The 26311-nt window shown below is 40.0% G+C and overlaps 1 protein-coding gene across 3 annotated transcripts in view; it reads left to right on the top strand.

The window, feature by feature from the left end:
* The window catches only part of pdgfra (platelet-derived growth factor receptor, alpha polypeptide), a 52525-nt gene extending 27214 nt beyond the window's left edge, over nucleotides 1–25311 (top strand). For all 3 annotated transcript variants that reach the window (XM_080187517.1, XM_080187496.1, XM_080187508.1), the window contains exons 7-23: nucleotides 1463–1652; nucleotides 2863–2978; nucleotides 4113–4239; nucleotides 4928–5124; nucleotides 7685–7779; nucleotides 8941–9073; nucleotides 9910–10014; nucleotides 10691–10801; nucleotides 11013–11166; nucleotides 14178–14344; nucleotides 15741–15859; nucleotides 15995–16117; nucleotides 16470–16581; nucleotides 17473–17572; nucleotides 17694–17799; nucleotides 18634–18872; nucleotides 22098–25311. In XM_080187517.1, the coding sequence (XP_080043643.1) occupies nucleotides 1463–1652; nucleotides 2863–2978; nucleotides 4113–4239; nucleotides 4928–5124; nucleotides 7685–7779; nucleotides 8941–9073; nucleotides 9910–10014; nucleotides 10691–10801; nucleotides 11013–11166; nucleotides 14178–14344; nucleotides 15741–15859; nucleotides 15995–16117; nucleotides 16470–16581; nucleotides 17473–17572; nucleotides 17694–17799; nucleotides 18634–18872; nucleotides 22098–22245 (2342 nt within the window). In that variant the 3' untranslated portion in view covers nucleotides 22246–25311. The remainder of the gene's footprint in view (nucleotides 1–1462; nucleotides 1653–2862; nucleotides 2979–4112; nucleotides 4240–4927; nucleotides 5125–7684; nucleotides 7780–8940; nucleotides 9074–9909; nucleotides 10015–10690; nucleotides 10802–11012; nucleotides 11167–14177; nucleotides 14345–15740; nucleotides 15860–15994; nucleotides 16118–16469; nucleotides 16582–17472; nucleotides 17573–17693; nucleotides 17800–18633; nucleotides 18873–22097) is intronic.
* Nucleotides 25312–26311: the final 1000 nt, after the last annotated feature.

The following is a 26311-nucleotide window of genomic DNA, read 5'->3' as shown; positions in this document are numbered from 1 at the left end:
GGCTGGCCATCCCACTGGCAGCTGGCATGAATCAGACTTTCCAATCTTACCTCATGTCAGCATCAATCCCAATTGCTAAAGATTGTCTTGCACAAGGCGTTCCCCAATTCACCAGAGACCTTGAGGTGCTGCACTACCCCTGATATTCTGTTCACCACTCTGCTGGGGCAGACCTATTCCTGTCCTCCATTTCCATGATAAATTGGTCTTCATGGACAGCATTGTGCTGCTGGACCCATGAGCCTTCCTGTGTCACCATCTTGGTTCAGTACTGCACCTGGTGTTGAGGGGTACAGGGGTCCCCCCCCCCCACCACGTGCCACACACCTGTGTCTACTTGGACAGCACTGCACAGCCCAGGTAACAAAGGTCGGAAGTTTACCAGGGGTGGGGGTTAAGGTGAGGGGGTGTAGGTTGTGGTGGCCTGATGAAGACATGAGGGGGCAATGTCGAATAGGAGGAGGGCTATGAAGAGGGCTCACAATGGCAGGCAGAGGGGAAAAGAGATGGATGAAGATGACAAACAGTGGAAGGCAGAAGGAAGACCAACAGGAGGGAAGCTGGCCACTGACATGGCTGCATGAAAAGCTCACAAAAAAAGGGATCAAAGGGGTACCACATTGTTTACTGGAAGGGGATGCACAAGGACTCCAGATGTGGTGGGCAGATGTTCAAGGGGGATGGGCACCGCATAGATGATCAGTTTGGGGGAGGGTGGTTGATATCCAGGAACAGACTTCTTCTCGAGGCTTCTGGTCCTTTCCATCTGAGCTGCAGACATTCTGCATGGTGCAGTGAAGAGAGGTGGGCTGAAGACAGTGATAAGAGTGTGCCGCACTGGTATTTATTTATGGTGCCAGGACATTTGAACTCTTCAGTTGAGGGTTGGTTGGCAAATCAACTGCTGACCTGCTAGCAGAGTCAGAGGGGAAGTCACCTCTGCATAATTAATGAGGCTCCACACACAGAATCTGGCGTGAGATCCCACCATTCTGGTTGGTGGGACAGGCACTACCCAAGCTACCAGCCACCGTACTTAGTCTCAAGAATTCCACCCAATGAGTGAGAGATTACTTTGGGTCAGTGGGAGGAGCCAAAATCAGAATTGACCAATGGTTTGCTCTTCTTTGATTTGCTGCATGACTTCTGCAATACACAGTAGCACTCTAATTACAATCAGAAAGAACACATTCCCCTATTAAATCTCATTGTCAATTCGGTATTACATTGGGTGAAACATGGGAATGAACATATGAGGATAGGAATTAAACTTATCCCTTCCAAACATGGTGAAATCCAAATCCCACTGACACCTACCCTAACCACACAATCTCCTGGGAAAGGCTTTTGTAACTAGTGGTAACTAGATCTTCAAGTTAGAGATGATAACCATATTATGGAAAATTACAAGAAGTCTTTCTGGGCTGATGTGATTTTATTTGCCTTTTTTTTGCATTCCCAGAGAAAGGATTTATTCATTTGGATCCCAACTACGGAACAAAAGAGTTTGCAGATCTACATGAAGTCAAGCAGTTTGTGGTCAACATTGAGGCTTACCCAGAGCCCACTGTATTGTGGCTGAAAAACAACATCACCCTGCTTGAGGATAACAACGAGGTGATGATCAGCACAGTAAAAACCCAGGAAATTAGGTAAGGGAGAAGCCACCACCCAAATATATAGTGAATCACGCATTCTCTTGGAAGTAACACATACAAAATTATTTACCTTCTGTATCACTGTAAAGATCACCAGTTAAATAACCATTCCATCTTCATGTATTATTGCATTGGTTCTCAGCTTTCTGTTTCTCTGTAATACCAGATTAGAAACAATCATGCAGTCTAGAAATTCCATTCCGGCTTGGGCCACATGTCAAGTTTTAGGCAGTGGGTGAATAGGAAGATGGGACCCACTCAGTCTCTGCTGGATTCTGCCCCCTGGAAGCAACAATGATAAGTTCTAATGGAAGAATAGTGGATGCTTCTTCATCTGAGCCTCCTCAATGCCTCTGTCTATTTTGATAATTTCCATAAGAACATGAGAAATTGGAGCAGTAATCTCTCTGGCCTTTTGAGTCCACACCATTGCTCACTAACCACACAGCTAATCTTCTAACTCAATGCTACTTTCCCACACTATCCCCATGTTCCTTGATTGCCTTAGTGTCTAAGAATCTCGTTTTTGCATACACTGAGCATCCACAGTTCTAAAGAATTCCGAAGATTTACTGGAAGAAATTTCTCATTGTCTCAGTCCAAAATAGGTGACCTGTTACCCTAAGATGGTGCTGTCTATTTCTACATTGCCCAGCCACTGGAAATAACCTCTCAGTAAAGCCGTCTCAGAATTGTACCTGTTTCAATGAGACCACTTCACATTTTTCTAAGTACTGAGGGACTTGCTGCATTGTCAGTGATATTGTCTTTCAAATGCAGTGTTTAACTGAGGCCCCACCTCCCCTCTGGGGTGAAACATAAAAGATCCCATAGTACTACTTTGAAGCAGAAAGTTTTCTTTGGATGTCCTTAACTAAATAACAGATTATTTGATAATTTATCTGAAATAAAAATGGAAAATGCTGGAAAAACTCAGCAGGTCTGACAGCATCTGCGATGAGAGAAACAGTGTTAACATTTTGAGTCTATACAACTCTTCCTCATCTGTACTTGAGTCAAATGGACTGACTACTTTTTGTGTGCAAATTGTTTGCCCTGTTTCCAATATTGAAATATTGATGCTACCCTGAGCTAACTCTAAACTATAAGTCTCTCAGTTTGCTAAGATTTAAGAAAGTGAAATATTCAGTGCCACCTCAAATTACTGACTCATCATTTACTATTTGCTGTTGGTGTTTTCCAGGTATCAAAGTAATCTAACCCTGATTCGTGCAAAGAAACAAGACAGTGGATCTTACACCATTGTTGTTGAAAATGAAGATAATAGTACCACTTATACATTCTATCTACAGGTTAAAGGTAAATGCACAAATGCCATTGTGCTCTTTAACTAGCCAATATTTGTAGTACACTCCTTTGTGATGCTAGGCTATGTCAAAATGAATATTTGAGGTAGTGGTACTTGTAAGTTTAAAATATTAAATCACAGATGCATAATGCTATGAAAACAGACACCAGAAGTAAACAGCAGAACCAGCAATCTCTCAAAAGAGAGCTAATGTTTCAGCACTGGACCAATTATCAGGAAAGATGGGATTGATTTGAACAGGAAGCTTCAGTGCAAAATGCCTTTGCTGCCCAGGCCTCATCTTCAAGCAGCACTGCCTGAAACTGCTCAAGGCAAAGGGAAATCGGTCAGCAAGCAGATAAGCGGTGGGATAGGGGTTTCAGGATGGTCCCACAAGGGGATAGGGGGTTGGGAAGGTCTGCATGTGGGGCAATGGACCAGCAATATTCCTTACGAGCCTTGAAGGAGTGCTCCTGTTACTGCTGGTCACACAGAAAAAACACTAACTTTGGACACTTTCCCTTATCCTTTTTGAAAGCTTCTGACCTGCTTTTGTCCAGTGGACAACTTTCCCACTTGGATTGGATTAAAATGCAATTAAGATCCTCTCCCTGATTAATATGAATTCCTGAGGTCAGTGCCAACTTAATCCTATAAATTATAAAATTGCAGGAAAGGGGTGACTGCCAAGCAGGTATTTGAGTTACTCAGTTTTAATTGGCCGCCTGCCTGGTATTTGCCTAGCAGGTAAGATCAGAATTGATTTTGGCGGGTCCACAGTTACTGCTGACAATTGATCTCATGTTAATCCATCATTTCATTTTCCTTGGCCATTTAAACATTCATGATCATGATCAAGTAAACTCTATTAAGTAAAGAACAAAATATGACTGGAGTTTTATTTCATTAATGGTCCAGGACCTTAAATATTTAGTCTATTTGATCTTTGTGCGTGATTCCTGATATTCTAAGTTTCCATGTAAGTGACATGTTTAAATTTTGTGCAGTCATTGGCAATTCCTTGTGTTATCTATACCGTTAATGATGTTAGCGTGGAATATTTTGCAATTGCTATGTCCTATATTATTTTTTGATAGACAAATACAGATTAAGATTTTTCATATTTTTAAAATTTTGTTTACAAGTGCCAGCAAAGATCATCAATCTTGTTGACGTCCATCATGGGTCTGCAAGTGGTCAGATAGTTTCATGTTCAGCTGATGGGACGCCCAGCCCAGAGGTCGAATGGCTCATCTGTACCGATTTAAAAAAGTGAGAACTTAATCTTTCAATTACATGGCATATTTAAGTGAAGAAAATAAGAACATAAGAACATAAGAAACAGGAGCAGGAGTAGGCCATCTAGCCCTTCGAGCCTGCCCTGCCATTCAATAAGATCATGGCTGATCTGTTGTGTCTTAGTTCCACATTCCCGCCCTCTCCCCATAACCCTTAATCCCCTCTCTTATCAAAAACCCATCAACCCGCGTCTTAAAAATATTTAGCGAGGCAGCCTCCACCACCTCAACGGGCAGAGAATTCCAGAGATTCACCACCCTTTGAGTGAAGAAGTTCCTCCTCAACTCCGTTCTAAACCGCCCCCCCCCTTTATCTTGAGGCTGTGCCCCCTAGTCCTACTGTCCTTTCTGAGCGGGAAGAGTCTCTCCACCTCTATCCTATCCATCCCATTCATCATCTTACTTGTCTCAATGAGATCTCCCCTCATTCTTCTAAACTCTAACGAGTACAAGCCTATACTGTGAATAAAAAAATTATTCTGTTAATTTTCACTTCTGCTAGAAAACCAAATGAAAAGTTGCATTTGAGTAAAATATTTCCCTCATTGCTTTCAAGAAGCCAATAAATTATATTTTAAATGTTTTAAGATATGATAAATTCCTAGTGGGTAGTGAAATGAAAACAAGCCTTAACAATTTTATATTTTTATATCTTCCTACAGGTGTGCAAATGACTCGATGCTCTGGAATGTTCTCCACAACAATTCGAGTGATATCAGTATTGAGACCCATCAGACAAAGAAAAATACTGTGGAGAGCAAACTGACCTTTCATAAAGTTGATAACACGGTGGCTGTGAGATGCATTGCAAAGAATGAGCTTGCAGTTGTTGCACGTGAAGTCAAACTGGTGGCTCACAGTAAGTAATGGCTTCTGTTCCATTCCATACTGTGGGCAATGGTCCAATGTGTGGCATAATGGAGGGGATTCTTCCAAAAAATTCTAGGTGCTGAATCCATGTAAAAACTGGAGTAACTCCTGCTAGTTTTTTTAGTGGGATTTTCAAAATGAACCTCCCACACTCTGAGTATCACAAAGTGCCTTAGGGAGATTCATGCTGAAAATCTGTCAGTGGGGCCTTTTCCTGCTGGAGAGGCTGCCAGCATAGTGCTGAGCGGGCCGCAGTGCGTGTGCCGATCTGTCAGAGCGGAGATCGGCTCATGTGCGGTAGTCCAGCACTGCCAGCCTCCTAATCACTGGCATGACAATCCTCCCAATTGTTACCCCGTTGGCAGTCCAGGCAGTTTTCAATGAAGCCGGAAACCCAGGCTCCAGAGATGCGCGGAGGCTGTGGCGCCCAGCAGGAAGCTCGCTAAGCAGTGTCCACTGATGTCTCCCATACCGTTGTGCTGCTAGAGCAGTGCAGTGGGCTGGGAGCATCACCCCCACTGTCTTTCAATAAATCATATTGCTGCATGCTTCATTTGGATTGCAGTAATTTCAAGTGGAGAAATACCATGCAAAGTTGGACACTCCAGGTAGCTGCATAAGGGAAGGACCTGGGGTTGTAGTTCAGGAAACGTCAAAGGACCTTGAGGTTGTCACAAAAATGTTGGGTTGCAGAGCTCCAACTGCTCAATTATAAAACTAGAAATGTAAGCCATATTCTGCACAGGGTTTTATGTTGTCCATATCCAGAGTACTGTGCCTACTCTTAGACTGCCCCTGCATAGGAGAAGCTTGGTTGTGGGATTTGGCAATCAATTCGTATTTATTTTAAGGGTTTTTGTTATGATAGATTTATTGAATTGGGACTTTTTAAGCTCTGGCAAAGCATTGACTTTGAGAGGATTTGTTTGAGCTTTTTAAAATGATGAAGATATAAGATTCTGCCGACTGGACAAGTTACTAAATTTGAGCTCTTCCAAACTTTACTGTCCATGTTCTAACTTGCGCCAAGTCCGAGTCACACACTCGCTCTGCTCCCAGACTCATCTCACTCTGGCAATGCCTCAGTTTTGTTAACGTTTCAATCCTTGAATCTGGATTATTTTGCATGTTGTCCCCTTGCTCAAAATAATCTGTGTGGTCAAGTCAAGAACAGTTTGAAAAACGCAAGATGATACATTTCTGTGCTGTTTTTAAACATGAATTGGGTAGGCCAAATTTAACTGATAGGATAAGGTCATGGTTCATTGACTCAAAGTTCATTAAATTCTCTTCATGGTAACAGGCAAAATTAATGGATTTGGAAAGCTTCGCCCAAATAAACATAGGGCACTTAAGAATTTTGGCTGTTGGAGAATCGCAGATGTTGCCCAACATTCAATTTTCTATCTAGTAGGGAACTTATTGATACCTGGAAGATAAGTTTCATCATCTTGCAAGAAGGTAACTGAAATGAATGCTTTCCATGCAACATATGTATCAGCTATATGGCCACAATGTTAGCCATCAGTAACTCATGTAGTTTATTAGCTGATGATTCCCTTTATAAAACCCACTGTAGAACAATTCAAACACATGTTGACATTGAGCAACGTACCTTAGGATGTGTGTGCAGCACCAGTTTCTGCATCATCAGTCATTCGAGAACCCAAACAGAAATCAAGATAGTCTTTGCTAAATGTAAAAGAGAGTCAACATCAATTGATCTGTGACTTCAGCAATGCATTGGGGATTCAGTGGCAGCCAGTATGTCAGTCACAAAGAGTTTCTCCCTGATGTTATTTGATTGCATCCATTCTGATTTCACTCAAAGGAAATGCCTTTCCCCAAAGCTCTTGGAGGAGCCAATCATTAACGTGCAGCTCCACTTCAACACCACCTCTTTCAGCTCCATCTCTGTTGCTAAATTATCGGGCTACTTATCTGGCATTCAATGCTGGATGAGCAGAAATTTCCTCCAATTAAATATTGGGAAGGCCGAAGCCATTGTTTTTGGTCCCTGGTACAAACTCTGTCCCCTAATGACTGACTTTCTCCCCTTGGTTTGAGATTAAGATGGACATGTTGCAAGTTTGGTGTCACACTTGATCCTCAGTTAGACTTCTAACCTCATTTGTACTATCATCAAATCTATTTCCACTTGCCTTTGCCCTTTTCACAACTACACAGCTGTCAGCCAATCAGATTGGCTAGAAGCATCCTGAAGTGGGGCTTTCTCTCAAGCGAGGGACAGAAGTCCCACCTCCAGCCAAGTTGGGAGAGATTTTGCAGTTTCTCTCGTCCTGAAACCATAAAATCTTCCCCAAGGTCAACAGACCTTTCCGTTGTCCGCCTCTTGCCCGCTCCAATGCTCATGGAGGGCAGGATGGGAAAATTCCGGCCATTGCAGCTGGTTCTTCAGGTGATGTCACACACCGCCACTCATTAAATTCTGCCCTTTCTCTTTTAATTTCCAGATGGAAATTTTCCACCTAAAGCATTAATAAAATGCATAACTCTTGGAATAACAACCATTTAAAACCTCTTTGCAGATCTCCATTCTGAACTGACGGTGGCTGCAGCAGTGTTAGTGCTGTTGGTTATTGTGATCATCTCTCTAATCGTGCTTGTCGTAGTTTGGAAACAGGTCAGTAAGTTTTGCAAGTTCATTAATGTTACAATTCTCAAAATGCAATTTAAATAAATCAAAAATTCCATCCAGTGTATTCTTTGGCAAAAATGTGTGTCTTTTACAAAAATACCCTGTGACCTTTTTAAATATAAAAATTAAGTTAATCCATTAAGGTTGAGCAAATGGTTCCCAATTGGAAGAACAAAGGCCTCAAGATCTGTTTATTCCCATTATATGGGAATTCTGGACTATATCATGACAGTGTCTTTCTAAATACATATTGATATTCTTTCAGGGATGGTAAATATATGGCCTCGGGCAAACATAACTACTCATGATGGAACTGGAAATCCAATTATTTTGGTTGCCATTTGCTATAATTTCATTAGGATTTAGCTTGGTCTTCAAGATGCAATGTCTCAGACTTGCATTTAAGTTTCCAGGATGGCTTTGTGGGGATAGAGGCCCTGTGATTCCCTTATATGGTTAATCAATGTAAGCAGAGTGGGTCTATGCAATTCCAAAAATTGGTATTCCTGTACTTTGGGTCTTCTATAGAGTGTGGTTGCTATAGGAATGTCTGGTGAGACCAATGTACTAGTTAACCAATCCAGCTGAGGACTCTAGCCTAGAATCAGGAACTGCAACCTTGAAAATTCATTGTTTTAATATGAGAATTTCATTGTGGTCTCATTAGAAACAGAACCACAGGCATCTAGAAAACGTTTCTGAAGGGGATTGACATGGCTGTCCCCAATGTTGAACCCCTCAACCAGTCTTCCCAACAAGAGGAATATCCCAGAAACACTAAAGGAATTGAACCCACCCTTTACTTTACAAGTGACGTCAATGTTGAATATTCAAAGTAGTCCAATGCCAATGTTTATGCCACCATTTTCTGCCTCACAATATATTGTTTAGGATTTATTTAGATGATTCCTACAGCAGCTTAATTTAATCACTGCACCGCCGCCCCCCCCAAAATATTCAAAAATATATCTGTATTTCATTGGAAACAGTTTAATTACAGATAATTTGATGGTGCACCAGGACATTGGTGTTGATATAAATAATCATAATGATGCAAAGCAAATGAATTTTAATACAGTCATCTTAAGACTGGAGAAAAAAGAAGATTCTCTTATTCCAGTATTGTGAACATATTGTTTTGTACAGAAACCAAGATATGAGATAAGATGGAGAGTCATTGAATCAATAAGTCCAGATGGGCACGAATATATTTACGTTGACCCCATGCAACTTCCCTATGATACACGATGGGAATTTCCTCGGGATGGACTTGTCCTTGGTAAGTCTTCATTGCTTTAGATCTCAGAGGTTTTGGTCATGAATCCTACTAGCCAGTCATTGCAATTGCTTAAATGTAATGTAACAGAATTGTTGAGCAATAATGCAAAATGCCTTTTATATAAGGTGATCTGTTCACTCCTTTTAGCCTTGCTTCAGTGGTAGTACTCTTGGGTTAAAAGGTCAGGGTTCAAATCCCACTCCAGAGGTTAGACACAAAAAAACTAGGTAGACACCGTCAACAAGGTTGTCTTTATGAAGAAATGTTAAACTGAGGTCCTAAATCTCAAATGAAGACAAAAGATCCCTTTGCACAATTCATTGATGAGCTGCAGAGGTCTCACTCATGTGTTGGCCAATTTTTCAAGCAATATCATTGAAACAGATTATCATTGCTATTTATGGGATTTTGTTATGCAAAAACATGTTGGGTGGGATTTTATGGCCTCGCTCAATTTGAGACTGGAAAATCCTGCCCGAGGTCAATGGACTTCCCCATTGTCCGCCCCTCACTTGCTTCGATTCCCGTGGTGGGCGGGCTGGCAGAATTCCAGCGACTGCCTCATTTCCTGCTTATTTTTCCTATGAGGATGCAAAGTGCTGTTCCTTTTAGAAAGTTAGAATATAAAGTACACCGTCACACATACTTCTAAAAAAACGCATTTTTAATTTTAATTTTAAAACTTTTAAAATACTCAAACTTAATTTACTATCTAAAATGGAATTTGATTATCTTGACATTTTTGTCCTGTCAGTTTATGATAATGTCCAGAAGCATAAATTATTTATTAAATTATTATTACCACTTTAATTATACATTCTTTGTGCTTTTTAAAGGGCGAATTCTTGGATCTGGAGCCTTTGGAAAGGTAGTTGAAGGAACTGCATATGGCTTAAGTCGCTCACAGCCTGTTATGAAAGTGGCTGTAAAAATGTTGAAGCGTAAGTGAGTCTTTGTTATCCACTGCACAGCTGGGCTTGATCTGACATCAACTTACATTGAGGAAATCTTATAAATTGTTGCAGTATGGTTGCAATACATTTTTATATGGCTATTTTAGTATATGTGGCTTTGTTTTATGAGAGTTTCCAGTTCGGGGGGGTAAATATTTCACAAAGTGTAGTGCCAGCATGTTGGAAAAAACAAGTACTGCCATTTCCAGCCCCAGCGTGGCAGGACTCGCTTGGAAAATGCCACAAGTCTGCCAAAAGTCCATTGACTTTGGTGGCATTGGTATATCCCGCTAGTGGGCAGGACCGGAAGATCTCAGTGCTGATGTACTTTTTCATGTGTGGGAAGATTAGCTGCAGGCAAAGCTATTTTAAACTGTTCTAGTCTACTTTGTCATGGTAAAGACCTAGGAGCAGCTATAACGTAGCGTTGGTAAAGAAAGGGACAAAAGGGAAGAGAAGAAATAATATTAAACACTCTTTTAAAAACATGTGCCTTGCCATTAAATGTTATTTGCTTTCAAAAAATAAGGTTTTTTGATAATTTTGTAAGTTTGTTTTATTAAAACATACATGCCTTACAAATATTGAATCGTATTATTTGTATAACTTGTGCCATTTTCAATTAGTATTTTATAGCTGACATGTATTTCAAATGTTTTCACAGCTACAGCCCGATCCAGTGAGAAGCAGGCCCTGATGTCAGAGCTGAAGATAATGACTCATCTGGGCCCACATTTAAACATTGTCAACTTGCTAGGAGCGTGCACCAAAGCAGGTAAGTATGTTATTTTCTGATGTCGCTTCACCCCTTTACTGTGTACTGTGATCTGAATCCATCTTCAGCAACTGTAAATATCAGCAGAGTATCAAGATGAGATTCAAATTTCCCTTTCAACTAATCCACCCTTGTATTACTCCACACAGCATTGGGGAAAATGTGCTCAATTCTGGAACGCATGGTACAATTTTACTTTTCTATCCGCTAGGTCCGATCTACATTATCACTGAATACTGTTTCTACGGAGATCTGGTAAACTACCTGCATAAGAACAGGGATAGCTTTATAAATCGTTACTCTGAGAAAGGCAAAAAGGAAGTGGATATTTTTGGTATAAATCCTGCTGATGAAAGCACAAGAAGGTGAGTGTGTTCAGTAGCTGAATTGGAAGATAGCCTCTTGTAATTTACTTTTTAACAAAATTATAATGAGGTCAATCAAATCAATTTATCATCTTAACAAAGTATTCTCTTTAAATGAACCATGATATCACTGCATTACTTCACATGTATTATGAGTAATGTGGGAGACCTAGGTTGGGATTTTCCGGCCTCCCTGTTGCAGATTTTCCAGTGGTAGAGGTGGCTCACCATTGATTGCTGACAGGATTTTCCAGTCCCACTGAAGCAAATGTCTATTTGCCTTGCTTGTCAGCTGTGCCGTTGGCAAACCCGCTGCGGGGAATCGCCTTTGGTGGGACTAGAACATCCCACTGGCAGGAAGAGCCAGAAAATCCCAGCTCTAGTGAAAGTATTTCCTAGTGTTGTTACTTTTATTATATTCTGAATCTTGGTTTGATGACATTGAGTTAAAATAAAGACTACCTAACAGATGAAGAATAATAAGGTTCGGACAAAATCCTGCAGAGATCAATGAAGCTAGTGGCCATGAATGCTTGCTCAACTCTGTAGTGCCATCATTGCTTCACTTTTGAAGAAAGATGATTAATTAATTTGTAAGAACTATAGAGGCAAATCTTGCCTGTCCACTGTGAGGAAGGTTCTCACACAAATTGTCCTGAACTGCCACCTACCCCACAGAAAAGCCACACTTCTGGAAACCCACTAAATGCGTTTTTCGGCATCCAGAGGAATCAGAAATATGAAGAGTCAACACAAAGAACTAGATGGCCATTATTGATCTGTCAAAGGCATCATTCATCTTTCATTCAGTCTTTGGGAAAGCCTACCAGAGATTTGGATGTTCAGCAAAACCTGTTACTATCCTGCGACTTCTGCATGACAGTAATCATCCTTTGCAATGGATTGGAGAATGAGCTTTTTCATATCTGGATTGGCATCAAGTAAAGCTGTGTGATTGCATCAACTCTCTTCACTATTCACCCCCACCTGGTTAAGGAATTCACTCCTAATCAACTTTCACAAGGGGGCATGATTGAGTTTTGACTCATTTGGAAACTTTCAACCTCTATTCTCTGAGAGACAAGACTAAGGTGACTCTCTGGCACATCCATGACTTACAATGTCCCGATGACTATGCTGTTGCCCACATTGCAAGTGATATCCAGACCACCATCATCATTTAGCTACAAAAGGTTTGATCTCTCACTCAACATCAGCAAGACCAAAATCTTCAGCCACCTTTTCCCCAGATAAGTGTCTACATCTTCAGCTATTATTATTGATGGGGGGACTTAAGAAATCATTGAATGCTTCCCATATCACAGCAGTTTCCTTTCTTAAGTGGTCACCATTGAAATGTAAATTCAGCACTAGATCAGCAGTGCCAGCACAGCCTTCCAAAAATTACACAAATTGGTTCTTGATAATAGAGTTCTCCAAAAGAGGACAAATGTTTAGTCTACAATGTTACTGTTGCCATTAGCCTTTTTTACGACAGTGAGACTTGGGTCGCCTTCCAAAGGCACCTCTAGATGCTGGAAAATTTCTATCAGCAGGATACTCAAAGTCAAGTGGTAAGATAAGAGAATAAACTCCTTCATCCTTATTGAAATCTATTCCACCAGTCTCACAACCAGGATCATGTGAAATGAACTCCGTTGTTCTGGTCTGGACAAGCAACTGAAGCACGTCCTCTTTCCACAATTAAAGGATGCCATTTGATCTTCAGGAGGACAGAGAACACGGTTTAAGGACATTCTGCAAGCCTCATTGAAAAGAAAACAAAATGGCATTGGTGTGCAAGAGGAGCTAATCTTGTTATGTGGTAGCATATCCTCCAATAGGCTAAACACGATCATAAACTGACCTCATAAACTCCACGTGGAGCAGCAATGAAAGCAGAATGAGAGAGAGAGCAGAACTTTCTGAACTCCTCTTCCTCATAGCAAGTTCTGTCCTCTCTGCCCAAAGGTCTGTGGCTCCAGGATTAATTTGCTGAGTCGCTTGAAGATAAACAAATCATGAAGCTTGGTGGACATCATCCTCATTCCAAGGGACTGAAGATGATGACTTTTATTATATCCTGAATAGGTTTTTTTGAAGTTAGTTAATAAAAAACATGAAAAATACATGAGCGGTAACTTCAACATTTCCACTTAATTGTTATTAAATTCAAGCTAATTATACTATACCGGCATGCATAGAAAATTAATCAAGAGTCATTTTCAAGTCCTATAAGCAACTTCAAAACATTTAACTAGTAGATTGACTAAATTAGTGGCATATCCACTTCTGAACCAAAGGTTTATGGTTATGGACTCGGACATCATTTGAAGATTCAGCATATAATCTAGGCTGGGACTCTGCTACAGTTCTGAAGAAGTACCGTGATGTTAGATAGTCTATTATTTGAATAAAATGTGAACCAAATCTCGTTCTAGTCATTCAAGCGGATGTTTCCAATACCCTACCATCATTCAGGGAAGAGTGACAAGCTCCCCTAGTGTCATAGTTAACATTTCCTCCTCAACCGATGTATTCAGAAAACAAATTAAACTGACCTTTCTTCTCATTGCTGTTTGTGGGATCTGGTTGTTCTACTGTTGCTTTGACCTCCATAATATCTGTCTCTGTACTTAAAAGTATTTCATAGGTGAGACATTTCTAAAAGACCTGATGAGGTGCTATATGTATGCACCTTTTTTAAATTGAATGAAGAATGCAGCAATGTATTGTGGGTGAGATTGGTCTTTGCTGTGAAATGTGAGGTGGAAGCCTTTTATACATGGACAATTTTCTTCAAGCCGTGTGCTTTGACTGTCTTTTGTTCTAATGGTGAAGATCAATTTCTCTGTAAAATTTAAGCTGATATGGCTGGGACCATTATCCAAATATATGGGGGTGTAGTGACTGATAAAAAATGGCAAAACTGCCATATCCAGTACAACTCCAGTACAAGTCAGAAAAGTTACTGTGTGTTGAAGATTCACATCATGTTATTGTTTCTGCAGTTATGTGATCTTGTCCTTTGAGAACAATGGGGACTATATGGACATGAAACAGGCTGAAAGCACCCAATATGTGCCAATGTTGGAAAGAAAAAGCAGTTCCAAATACACTGACGTTCAGCAGTACATGTATGACCATCCACCATCACAAAAAAATAACTCCTTGACAGGTAAGAGCAAGCTATCTGTCCTTGTTCTATTTCATTCAATGATACTCGAAACATAGAAGACTTGTGTAAGCATCTGACTGAAGAAGAAGCTGAATAGCTGATTGGATCTGAAAAGAGTTCTGAATCAATATTGATAATTTTGTAGATATTAGCACCCCTCGTAACAGTGGGGTGATATTTTGTGACATTTTGTTTAGCTGAATCTTTTGATCCTCATTAGTGCAATTGTCTTAAATTCACCGTTACAACAGCTTGCATTTATATAACTTTTAAGTAGCAAAAATAGGCGCCGGAGTGTGGCGACTGGGGGATTTTCACAGTAACTTCATTGCAGTATTAATGTGAGCCTACTTATGACTAATAAATAAACTTTTCAAAATGTTCCATTGGAGCATTACCAAACAAAAGGTGACACTGAGCCACATCGGAGATATTAGGGCCAAAGACTTTTAAAGGAGCACCGTAAAGCAGGAATGGTTGAGAGCTGGAGAGGTTTAGGGAGGAGAACTCAGGGCCTCATCAGCTGAAGGTACAGCTGTCAATGGTGGAATGATTAAAATTGGGAAGGGGGTGGGGTCTTTCGGGTGATTAAAATTGGGGATACACACTAGAGGCCAGAATTGGAGAAGTGCAGATGTTTCAGAGGACTTCAGTCTGAAGGAGGCTGCAGAGAAAGGGAAGAGTGAGGTCATGGAGGGATTGAAAACAAGGTAGAGAATTTTGAAATTAAGGCCTTGCCCAACTTGATGCCAATGTGGGCCAATGTGCATTGGGTTGATGAATGGATGCAACTTGTGCAAGTGGGGGATCTAGGCAGCAGAATTTTGAATGAGCCGAAACTTGTGAAGGATGGTTAGCCTGGAATGCACTGAAATCTAAAGGTAAAATTGTATGGATGAGGGTTCGAGCAGCAGACTGGGACAAAGTGGGGCCACTGGCTATTTATATAATAGTGTTTTTATAAATCATGTAATAAAATGCAATTTCTAAGAATTTATGGAAATATAGGCTGCATGGAAAATGCTTCACCTTTTGGTTTATAAATAAGTGATGTGAATAAATAAATTGCCTTAAAATTTATCTTTTCATTACTTGCAATTGATGTTGTCATGGTGGAACTCTTCACGTAGTTTTTCTCCAGTAAATGCTGCTTCAGGTGTGAAGTCATGTTTACTGGTAATGTACTGCTTACTGGTAACTTACTAGAGTCACCATGTATTCCTTGGTCCAAGAAGTGGAAGGCCAGTTTTTAACTCATGGCACCATCCAATTCCCCACTCCTGATCTTTTTCCTTAAATCTCTTGCTTCTTTCAATTGTTTATTCGTCTTTGTTATATAAATAAATGCAAACTCATGATCATGTCTTACTGATAACATTTATCATTTATTCCACAGAGACTAATGAAACTTGGAACCCTCTCTTAGACGACAATTCAGACAGCCTCTCTTTCATGGATCTAATCAGCTTCACCTTCCAAGTTGCGCAAGGAATGGAATTTCTGGCTTCTAAAAATGTACGTATGGATCGTTTTGCTTAAATAACTACTAATGTAAGTCCACAAAAGCTCTCCTTTTATTTTGACAGATAATCTAATATGATTTGGCTTTATGTAGTAGAATTAAAATTTTTGCTCTTTGTTTTTATGCAGTGTGTACATCGTGATCTGGCAGCTCGTAATGTTCTCCTGGCGCAGGGAAAGATTGTTAAGATTTGTGACTTTGGTCTAGCACGGGACATCATGCATGATTCGAACTATGTCTCTAAAGGCAGTGTGAGTATCAGACAAGCCACCTCAGATCTGAAAATGCTTTCTTAATAAGTTCTGCAATCTAAAAAGAAAATTAAAAGGAGGATTCAGGCACAGTTCTGTCTTAGATCAGCAATTGTAAAATCTCCATTATTGGGTTTTTATAGTGACTGCAAGAATAAAGTCTGTATTGAACTGCAACCTTGCAATTGTCGCAGTATAGATTCTTATAATTTCAATGTTTGATCTTATGTTCCAAACTATTGTTTGCTCTCATCTCAGAATGATTATACAATACGTTGTTAACAATAGTCTATTTAAATTATTATATTACCATTTTTAAAGTCAATTTGTATCTTTTCAATTATATTTTCAGACTTTCCTACCAGTGAAATGGATGGCTCCTGAAAGCATATTTGACAACCTGTACACTTCGCTAAGTGATGTCTGGTCTTATGGCATTCTTCTGTGGGAAATATTCTCCTTGGGTAGGTGCAAGCTATGTAAATGATATTAATCTCCTTATATTCTAATAGTAATTCTTTATGCGAATACCTGTGTGATGGAATTATGCTCAATGTATAATCCATACTTTGGGGAGTTAGGATAGGTAAATATTTTGGGAGACAGATCACAGTGGATTCTGGTCGATTGCTAACCTATTATCTCCATTTTCTAATAAAAGTTAGGCAGCTCCAAGAGTCCTTGCTGCCTTTCTGCTTCCTAGCCCATAACTAAGTGCAACCCCATCGTTGGCCTGACTGAGAACTGTAACTCAGCACAGAGCACGGCTTGAACCTGAGGCATCTGGTCTGCAGGAATCAGAACCTTCAGCAGCTGACCCATCCCACAGCTCCCTTTTTATTAGGGAACCACCTCACCAATGCTCAATATCATCTTCTGATGATGGGATCAATATAGCTAGGTCACCCACCGTGTTGGCTGTTATCTTACTAACAGTGTTGTCACCATTTCTAATGGACCATTCACAATTTAAAAGACTGAATAACTTGCTTCAAGGCATTATGTGAAAGATTTTGTGATTTTGTTAGAAGTAGTTTCCAGCTGTAGTAAATAACCAGGGTGTTAATGTTCACTATATTCAAACATGAATTTCAATTATTTACATCTTAGATTTTCTTAATTTTGGTAATTCTGTATTGTTTTAATTAATGACTGATTTCTCGATCAAACTGCAAATTCAGCATTATGTTAATTGGTTAAGATTAGTTTTTTGCGTGATCCATGGTAACAGCTGAAAAGATTATTGTAGCCATCTGATGCTTTTAGTATCATATATGAATTGTTGTTCTTGTACGTTTTAGGTCAGATAATCAGATCTCTCATAATTTCTAACCGGATTATCTTGGCTGTTTTAGGTGGTACACCATATCCAGGAATGATGGTGGATTCCAACTTTTACAACAAGATTAAGAGTGGATACAGGATGACTAAGCCAGAACATGCTTCTTCTGATGTGTACGTTTATAGCTGACAAGCTGATGACTTTTAGTTTCTTAAAGAAATGAACACAAATGAATAACTGTCTTGAATTTTAAAGCTAATGTTTTGTTTCTTGTTTTAATCTACCCCAACGTAGCTATGATCTGATGGTGAAATGTTGGAATAGTGAGCCTGAGAAGCGGCCTTCCTTTACTCGTCTGGCTGAAATTGTTGGTGGTTTGTTACCAGAGAACTACAGGAAGGTATGATCTGTTGTTTGTCGTGCAGCACCCCAGCATTTTAGTTAGCAGCAGCCATGGTGATCAGTGAGGAAAGAATCTTAGATACTGCTATTCCTAAAATTAAACATGAGAACATAGAACATAAACCATCCTCACAAGATCAATACAAATGAGAAAGGCCATTTACCCCATTTTGATTCATCCATCCTGAAAGAATGTAAAGTTCTCTTTTACAATATTGAACTCTTTCTTAAATGATTTCAAGACCCTCTGTAGACATGCCGTCCATGTGTTGATCATATTTTGTAAAAAAGAACTTCCTTATATCTGTCCTAATTTTTCATTTTAATGGTTAATTTTGTGTCTTGTTGTCCTACTGTCACCATCTCTGTACAGCAGCCAATGTTTGTTTGGTAGTTTCACGTAACAGAGACCAATCAAGTGATTTACAGAGTTACTCAAAACATTTCATCCATGAGCCCACCTCATGACTGCCGGTCATTGGGCTAAATCAACAATACCACATTTCTAACACTTTGTGCCACAAGGAATCAGGCAATTGCTACCACTTTGAACCATGTTAAATGTGAGAAAGAGGTCTGTCAATATTAGTGCATCCTGAAAACGTAGAATACTAGCTGACAGTAATAGATAATCTGACCAGGCATATAATAGGTATCACATAGGACAACTATAGACACTGCTCATTGCTAGGTACTAAGCTCACCCCCTGGTTACCACTGTTGTGAATTATATTAATGTATGAGGCACAGATGTGTCCCATGATGCATAAGCCGATATACTCCAAACAGAAACTTTGCTTAGAAGTCCTCTTTCTTTTTTCAAACTCAACAGAGCTACAAACAAATGAATGATGACTTTCTGAAGAGTGATCATCCAGCTGTTGCTCGCATGCATGCAGAATCCAGTGAGTCTTACATTGGAGTCACCTACACTAATGAAGATAAGAAGAAAGATCGGGAAAGTGGATTTGATGAGCAAAGGCTAAGTGCTGACAGTGGATATATCATCCCTCTGCCTGATATTGACCCGGTCACAGACAGCGAACCTGGCTCTTCAAGAAACCGGCACAGGTACAAATGTCATAACATTTACCATGAGATGAAACATCCTAGAAGGTCCCAGTATGGCTGGAAAATTTTAGTTATTTCACTGCAAATTAGAAAAGGACAGTTGGACCTTTTTATCATGCATGATCTTTGCATCAGTCCCCATACCACTGCAACGCATCAGGGAGGTGGAAAGTTACGTGGACGCTTTGTTCTAGGCAACCCTTAAGCTAGGTACTGCTGAAATAATCTGGGGTCAAGAACAGGAGGGTGTGACTATGAAGTATGAAGACCCTGAGGTAACAATGGAGGAGCTTCAGACTCCTGCAATTGTCCAACAGGTTTTTGCAGTTTTTAGAACATAGAACATAGAACACTACAGCACAAACAGGCCCTTCGGCCCACGAGTTGCGCCGATCACATCAACACCTACCAATCTATAGACCTATCTATAACCCCCAATCCCATTAAACCCCATATACTCATCCAGAAGTCTTTTAAAAGACCCCAGCGAGTTCGCCTCCACCACCACTGAAGTCAGCCGATTCCATTCACTCACCACCCTCTGAGTGAAAAACTTACCCCTAACATCACTTCTGTATTTTCCTCCCCGCACCTTAAATCTGTGTCCTCTCGTAGCGACCATTTCAACCCGGGGAAATAGCCTCTGAGAATCCACCCTATCTATTCCTCTCAACATTTTATAAACTTCTATCAGGTCGCCTCTCAACCTTCGTCTCTCCAGGGAAAAGAGTCCCAGCTCCCTCAACCTATCTTCATAAGGCATGCCTCCCAGTCCAGGCAACATCCTAGTAAATCTCCTCTGTACCCTTTCAATAGCTTCTACGTCTTTCCTATAGTGAGGCGACCAGAACTGCGCACAGTACTCCAAATGAGGCCTGACAAGGGTCTTATAAAGTTGCAGCATTACCTCCCGATTCCTAAACTCAATCCCTTGATTAATGAAGGCCAGTACACCATACGCCTTCTTGACCACCTCCTCCACCTGCGAGGCCGATTTAAGAGTCCTGTGGACCCGGACCCCAAGATCCTTCTGCTCTTCAACACTAGAGAAGGGCAGGGTCTGAAGGTGAAATGAGTAACTGACTGTGGTGTGAGGAGCATTTTGCCTGAGATCAATGGAAGGGAAGAGGGGTCCACTGCCACTCTGCTTGAGATCAGTGGGGGGAAGGGGAGTCTGCTGCCACTCTGCCTGAGAATGGTGAGGGGGAAAGGAGGGAGAGGGGCCCACAATCGGTCTGGGTGACAAGGGGGTGGGGGATAAGGGGATCAGTAATGTTATAGGGGGTGGGGCAATGTCTGTGGGGTCTAGGGGGAGGCATTATCTGGCCTGGGAGCGATGTGGCAGGGGAGCAGCATTCTTTTTCTGTGCGTGTGCAGTTGGAGACGCCAATCGCAGCTGTAAGATTTTGGACACTTCAAACCCCGCCCACAGGCATCCGCAGCGTTATTCAGAATTGTTGATATTTTTGCAAGCAGAGCGTATATGGGGGTGCCTGAGAAAGGGTCTAAAAATTGGATCTGAAACACTGCCAGTTTCAAGTCTAGCCAGCACTTGGAATCGAAATGGTAAAATAGGGCCCAGTGGGTGCATTGGTTATGATTTTCCAAAATTCCCTAGATTCTGGAAAAGTCCCATCAGACTGGAAGTTAGGAAGTATAACACCACTATTTAAGAAAGGAGAGAGAGAGAAAACAGGGGACTACAGTCAAATTAACCCAATACCATACACTTAGTAAAGCATTGTATAATTAAACATGTCAACATGGTTCTACAAAAGAGAAATCCTGTTTGATAGATTTATTTGAGTTTTTTCAGCATTTAACTAAATAATAGATAAAGAGGAACAGGTGGACATAGCATCGGTGGGATTTCCAATAGCTGTTTGATAAGGTGCAACAGAAAGATTAATATATAAGATAAAGGCTCATGGAGGTGAGGGTAATAGATTAGCATGTATAGAGGATTGGTTGATGGACGAGATGCAGAGAGTAAGGATAAATGGGAGGTTTTCAAATTGAAAGGCTGTGACTAGTGAAGTGTTGCAAGGATAAATTTGAGGACTCAGCTATTTATACTCTATAGTAGTGCTTAGATTAAGAAACAGGGAACTAATTATCTAAGTTTGCTGACAATACAAAGTTAAATGGGAAAGCAGACCGTGAGGATGTCAAGAGGCTGCAGAGATAAAGAAAGGTTAATTGAATGGGCAACAAGGTGACAGGTGGAATATAGCATGGGGAAGTGTGAGGTTATTCATTTTGGTCATAAGAATAGAAATGCAGAACATTTTTTTGAAAGGCCTGAAACTTGTAAATGTTGATGGCATACGACAAAGAAGGCAAAAAGTTAGCATGAAAGAACAGCAAACAATTAGAAAAGAAAATGGCACTTTAACCTCTAGAGCAAGGAAAATGGTGCGTGAGAAAGAAATGTTGTCACAATTGTATAGGGCTTTGGTGAGACCACTGTGTGCAATTTTGGTCTGTGTAAGGAAGGGCGCACATGCCATGGAGGCAGTATAGCAAGGGCTCACTATCTTGGTTGCTGGGATGAGATGGTTGTCCTATGACGAGAGGCTGAGTAAATAGGTTTGTTTATGTTCTCTGTAATATATGTTCATCCCTTGTGGCGGTATACCCCCAAAACAGCAGTTTTCAATCTATGTCAGACCCATTGCAGAAATGCTATTTGTAGATTAATTCTACCATAAGAAATGCATTGCTTAAATGTTTTGCAAATTATTGCAACAATGCCATTGCTTCCATATCTGATGAGTATTCACTTTCAGTTTTCACACAAAACATTTCTAGAAATGGACTCTGGCTATATAGGAAGAAATCTTAATTACCAAAGGTATCAGAGGAAAGAAAGATAACTAAAGGAATGTTTATGAAATTTGAATATATATTTTCCTAAACGTTTAAATTTCCCTTCTTTTAGGGATGCCATGCAACATTCCTGGTTTGATGGGCAGGAAGTAATGTTTCCTAACCTCTTCAAATGTCATGTTGTTATCTGTTGCTAATGGATAATGCCAGGAAGATATCATTATTTTATATTGAACCTAAACAATTGAGAGCTCACTGTAGAGTGAATCATGCATACCCACCACATCATGCCAGTCTGTGGCTCAGCATAAGGTGCACAAATTCATTGTGCCACCAGGATATTTGCATATATTATGCTTGTTTGCCTTTTATTTTGACACTCTGGTTCCTTTGCAGCTCCCAAACATCCGAAGAAAGCGCGATTGAGACAGGCTCCAGCAGCTCAACTTTTATAAAGCGTGAGGATGAAACCATAGAAGACATGGAAATGATGGATGACGTAGCAATTGATCCCTCAGACCTGGTGGAGGACAGCTTCCTGTAACCAGTTCCATTTATTGTGGGAAAACGAACTGCAACCTATTACAGATATGACTTTTTCTATAACCACTTTTTGAGGCATCCCAAGGAGAGAACTCTGAGGTGGGAACTTGATAATATATCTCATAGCAGAGGCTAACTTGGAGAGCCATCCTGGGAAAACAATATGATTTCTATTGTAGTACATATCATGTGCATATTTCAGTGCATTATTTTTCTATTATGGTACTCTCTATTGTGTTTTTTTTTAAGTGTGTTGCACACTGCCATTCCCATGAAGTAAACATGAGGCCATACAAAGTTAGTTGTGTGTTTCAGAGGCCTTTTGCTACATGGAAGATGGTTCCTTTATTCAGATAATTGACTACATTTATTATTTTAGCTGACTGCTTTGTACGTACATAAAGATAACCATTACTAAGAATGTATGCTGTGTGCCTGACGTTGTATCATATCATTATCCCTGTAGCAGGAGGAAGACAATGACTATATCAATCCCCAGGTGGGTTACAATAAGTTGTTTATCATTGTGTTCAAATTCACCAAATGTGTTCTCTTCAGTGCTTACTTCCTACCCATTATGAATAATGATGTTTCTTTTGCAAAGCACAATTTTTGGAAGTTATTACATGTGAAGAACACCACTACATCATTGGCAGATTCTATATTTGACTGTTTCAATTGCATATGCAAATTCAGGAATATTCTAAAATATTACAAAGCCAGAGCAGATGTATTGCATTATACATCTTCTGGAGTCTACTGGGCTAGTAGGTTGAGCCTAAGTCTAAGTGACCTGTTTTTTAATGCAACTGCCAAATGACTAAATGATTTGTCAAGCTTGGAAAATTGATGTGGTCATGCACATCATGTACAGAAGCATATGAGGAGTAATGAAGAGGATTGCTGCTGAAGATTTCCTTTCAAGGGAGCTGAAAGGGAAAGCCAAGTGCCTCTTCTTTGAGTCAGGAGCTAATGGATAACCTGGCACCAGAAGAATTCTTTGCTTTAAATGTAAACAACACAGTGAGGCTCAAAGGTCTTAGTGATTCCTTGTCTGCAACTATTCCAACCAAGAGGATGCCAGAAAGCCCAGAATTCCATCTGTAAATATTGTAAATGCTGTCACACCAACAGATGTATTGGAAGTCAATTGGCTCCCATTGTTTCTGTAAATGTTGATTGAGGTGATGATGTGCTGTCACATTGGAGTAGGTGAAGAGCCTTATAGATAACCCTTAATCTGGAGCTGGAGAAGTTAAAGATATTACAATATATTGTATGAAACAGACATCTTTATAATATATTCATGGTGAATATTGGACTGTCTGATCATCGTGCAGAAGCAGATGTATTACTGAATGCTTTCTTGGAATAACCAGTACATTGGATAATTTGATGGTAAAAGTTCTTTTGAGGAAAGTATGTATTCATAACATATTCCTGACAGTAGGTTCCAGATATAACTACAATGATTGAGTTTTGTCTGAGGACTGCAAGCAAAGACCTTTATAATCCATCCAGGATCTGGATTAAGTTTTCTGATTTTCTGTGTACATCATGAATGTATATGTAGATATCATGAAAGCTTCCAGAGTTGGTCATTAGTTTGAACCCTTCTGAGAAAGTATTTGTCAACTCAAATCAATTAACAACCATTATCTACATTTATATAATCACTTCCTAATTTGTTGATTTAAATTCAAACTAGTCATCAAGTTTTCCCACATGACTTGCTTCAAATAAATATTCTCACTGAGATAAGCTTGAAGATTAGTAAACTCCACTGTGGGAGCTCATCCTTCATCCATTAGCTTGTTCCTAATTCAGTGAGACACCACACATGCATATCTATTTTTGACTGAACCAAGTGCATAATGAGCCTTTCCAGCTCTAAGATGTATTGACTGTCAATAAGACATGATTGTTACTCAGCTGTTTTCCTTTTATATTTTTCTTGCCTTGCGACATCCAGTATAAAATGTGTTCCTGCAATACATGGCAGATCCTCTGGGTGGGACTGATATATTCTGCCTGCTGAGGTACTCAGTATAATATACATTCCATTATACTTTCTGTATTAACCGTGGCATTATAGAATAATCACAGAGAGAAACTGGCAACAAACTACTTTTCCAGCTGCTTCCAGTTGTTTAGGCACATATTCTGCCATTCGTGATTTTACAGATCTCTTAATACTCAGGCCAATGTTGGAAAACAGAAAACATTTTCCTCCATATTTAGTATTAAAAAAAACAAGTTACTCATGTCAAGTGACGTTTGGAACATACGTGAAATTTTTGTTATAAAATGTAAGATAAAATGTTAAGAAAATAATCCCTGATTTTTCAGGCTGAATGTTTCCATTTAGAGAACGATTTCAGACAAAACCTTAAAAGACCATGTTCGGGATTCTTTAGCCTTGTTCGCAGCTGGGATTCTCTGGTCCCACTACTGTGAATGGAGATTTGGCTGAGTGCCAAATTCTCCGTTCTCGCGGTAGTGGGATGTGCAAGACCAGAACTTTCCGGCCTAAGTTAATGCAGCAGAGGAATTGATGTAGCATTTCCGAGGAAACATGACTTTAGCTTTGGATGGCTTGAATGTTAAAATGTGGTTAAACTTTTATCCAGTGATCTTACTAGATGACAAGGGACATTGGATATATCTAATGATGTTATACATCATTTCTGTGTATATATATGTATATATATATGTGTATTTCAGTGTAGTCATCCGAGTTACTGCCGTACATTTATGTCTAGCTGTATCACTGCCTATGTTTATATTTTTGACTGTGATGTACTCCACAGGCACGTTACATGTTGCACTTTTGAATGTCTAAAGAAAAGTTATATTTTAAAATTTACAAAAAAACGTAAAATGATTTCAAAGGGATCGAATTGTGAAAGCGTGGCTGGACTGTATGTAGGTTAAAGTCTCAAACATTTTATTATGATGAAATTACACAAAGTTTTAAAGACCTTTTTTTTAAGAAATACTTTATGTTACATCAAATACACATTGTCTAAACTCAGAATCTCTATTTCAATAAATCCAGATGAATTTACTCATTGAGCTTGTACTATCTTTCCTTCGTTCTTACTGTTAAATGAAGGTTATACTTTGCCATTTCTCATCATTTTGCCATTAGTAAGGTTCCTCCAGGATAATGCACTTCCGGAACACCCAAAATTTGTGATAGAGAACTAATTGTGACTGCAATAATTTAAGATTATTCATTTGTGTCACAAGCAGGTTTACCTTAACACTACAATTAATTTACTGTGGAAGTCCCTTAGTCGCCACACTGTGACATACTGAGGGAGGATTTAGCATGGCCAGTTCACCCAACCAGAATGTCTTTCAGGCTGTGGGAGGAAACTGGAGCACCCAGAGGAAAACTGCACAGACACAGGAAGAATGTGCAGACTCCACGCAGACAGTGACCCAAGCCAGGAATCGAGTCCAGGCCCCTGGTGCTGTGACGTAGCAGTGCTAACTATAGGTAGTGGGGAGAGGTAAAGCTGTTCCTGTGTGTGTACACCTCTTGTACACAAAAAATGTAACACACAGAATAAAATTTCCCTCATTATTACAATTCGTATTACAAATGGTGTTAGTCATCTAAAGTAGGCTTGTCCAACCTTTTTGGGTGATGGGCCACATTTCATTTTTTTTCTCACCCAAGTGGCAGATAGTCAAATTTCAGTGAGATAAAGATCCATATAACAGTTGTCATCAATTTCAAAAATACCATTGTCAAAGTTATACATTTCAAAAAAGAGTAATTAATAAAAATGCCCATTAAAATGTGCCAAACAACAGAGTTCATCAATAAAACCATTTTTGCTTACGAAGCAGAGCTAGAGAGAGACAGACTCTGCTCCACGGTCAGCAAGTAACTGGTGGGGACCAGGCCTTAACTGAGGAGTTGGGTTTAACAAACACTAACCTGGCATTCACCCCTGGTGGTGCACATTCTGGCCTTGGCAGACTTCACATGAAGCAGATGGGGGGGCTGGTAGAAATCGGAAGACCAGATCTCACCAGTGAGAATCTCATTTTAT

This window comes from Carcharhinus amblyrhynchos, chromosome 1 (genome assembly GCF_965287045.1).
Source record: "Carcharhinus amblyrhynchos chromosome 1, sCarAmb.v2.hapA, whole genome shotgun sequence".
NCBI classification, from domain to species: Eukaryota; Metazoa; Chordata; class Chondrichthyes; order Carcharhiniformes; family Carcharhinidae; genus Carcharhinus; species Carcharhinus amblyrhynchos.
The sequence above is the reverse complement of the archived record's forward strand: the minus strand, read 5'-3'. Positions and strand labels throughout refer to the sequence as shown.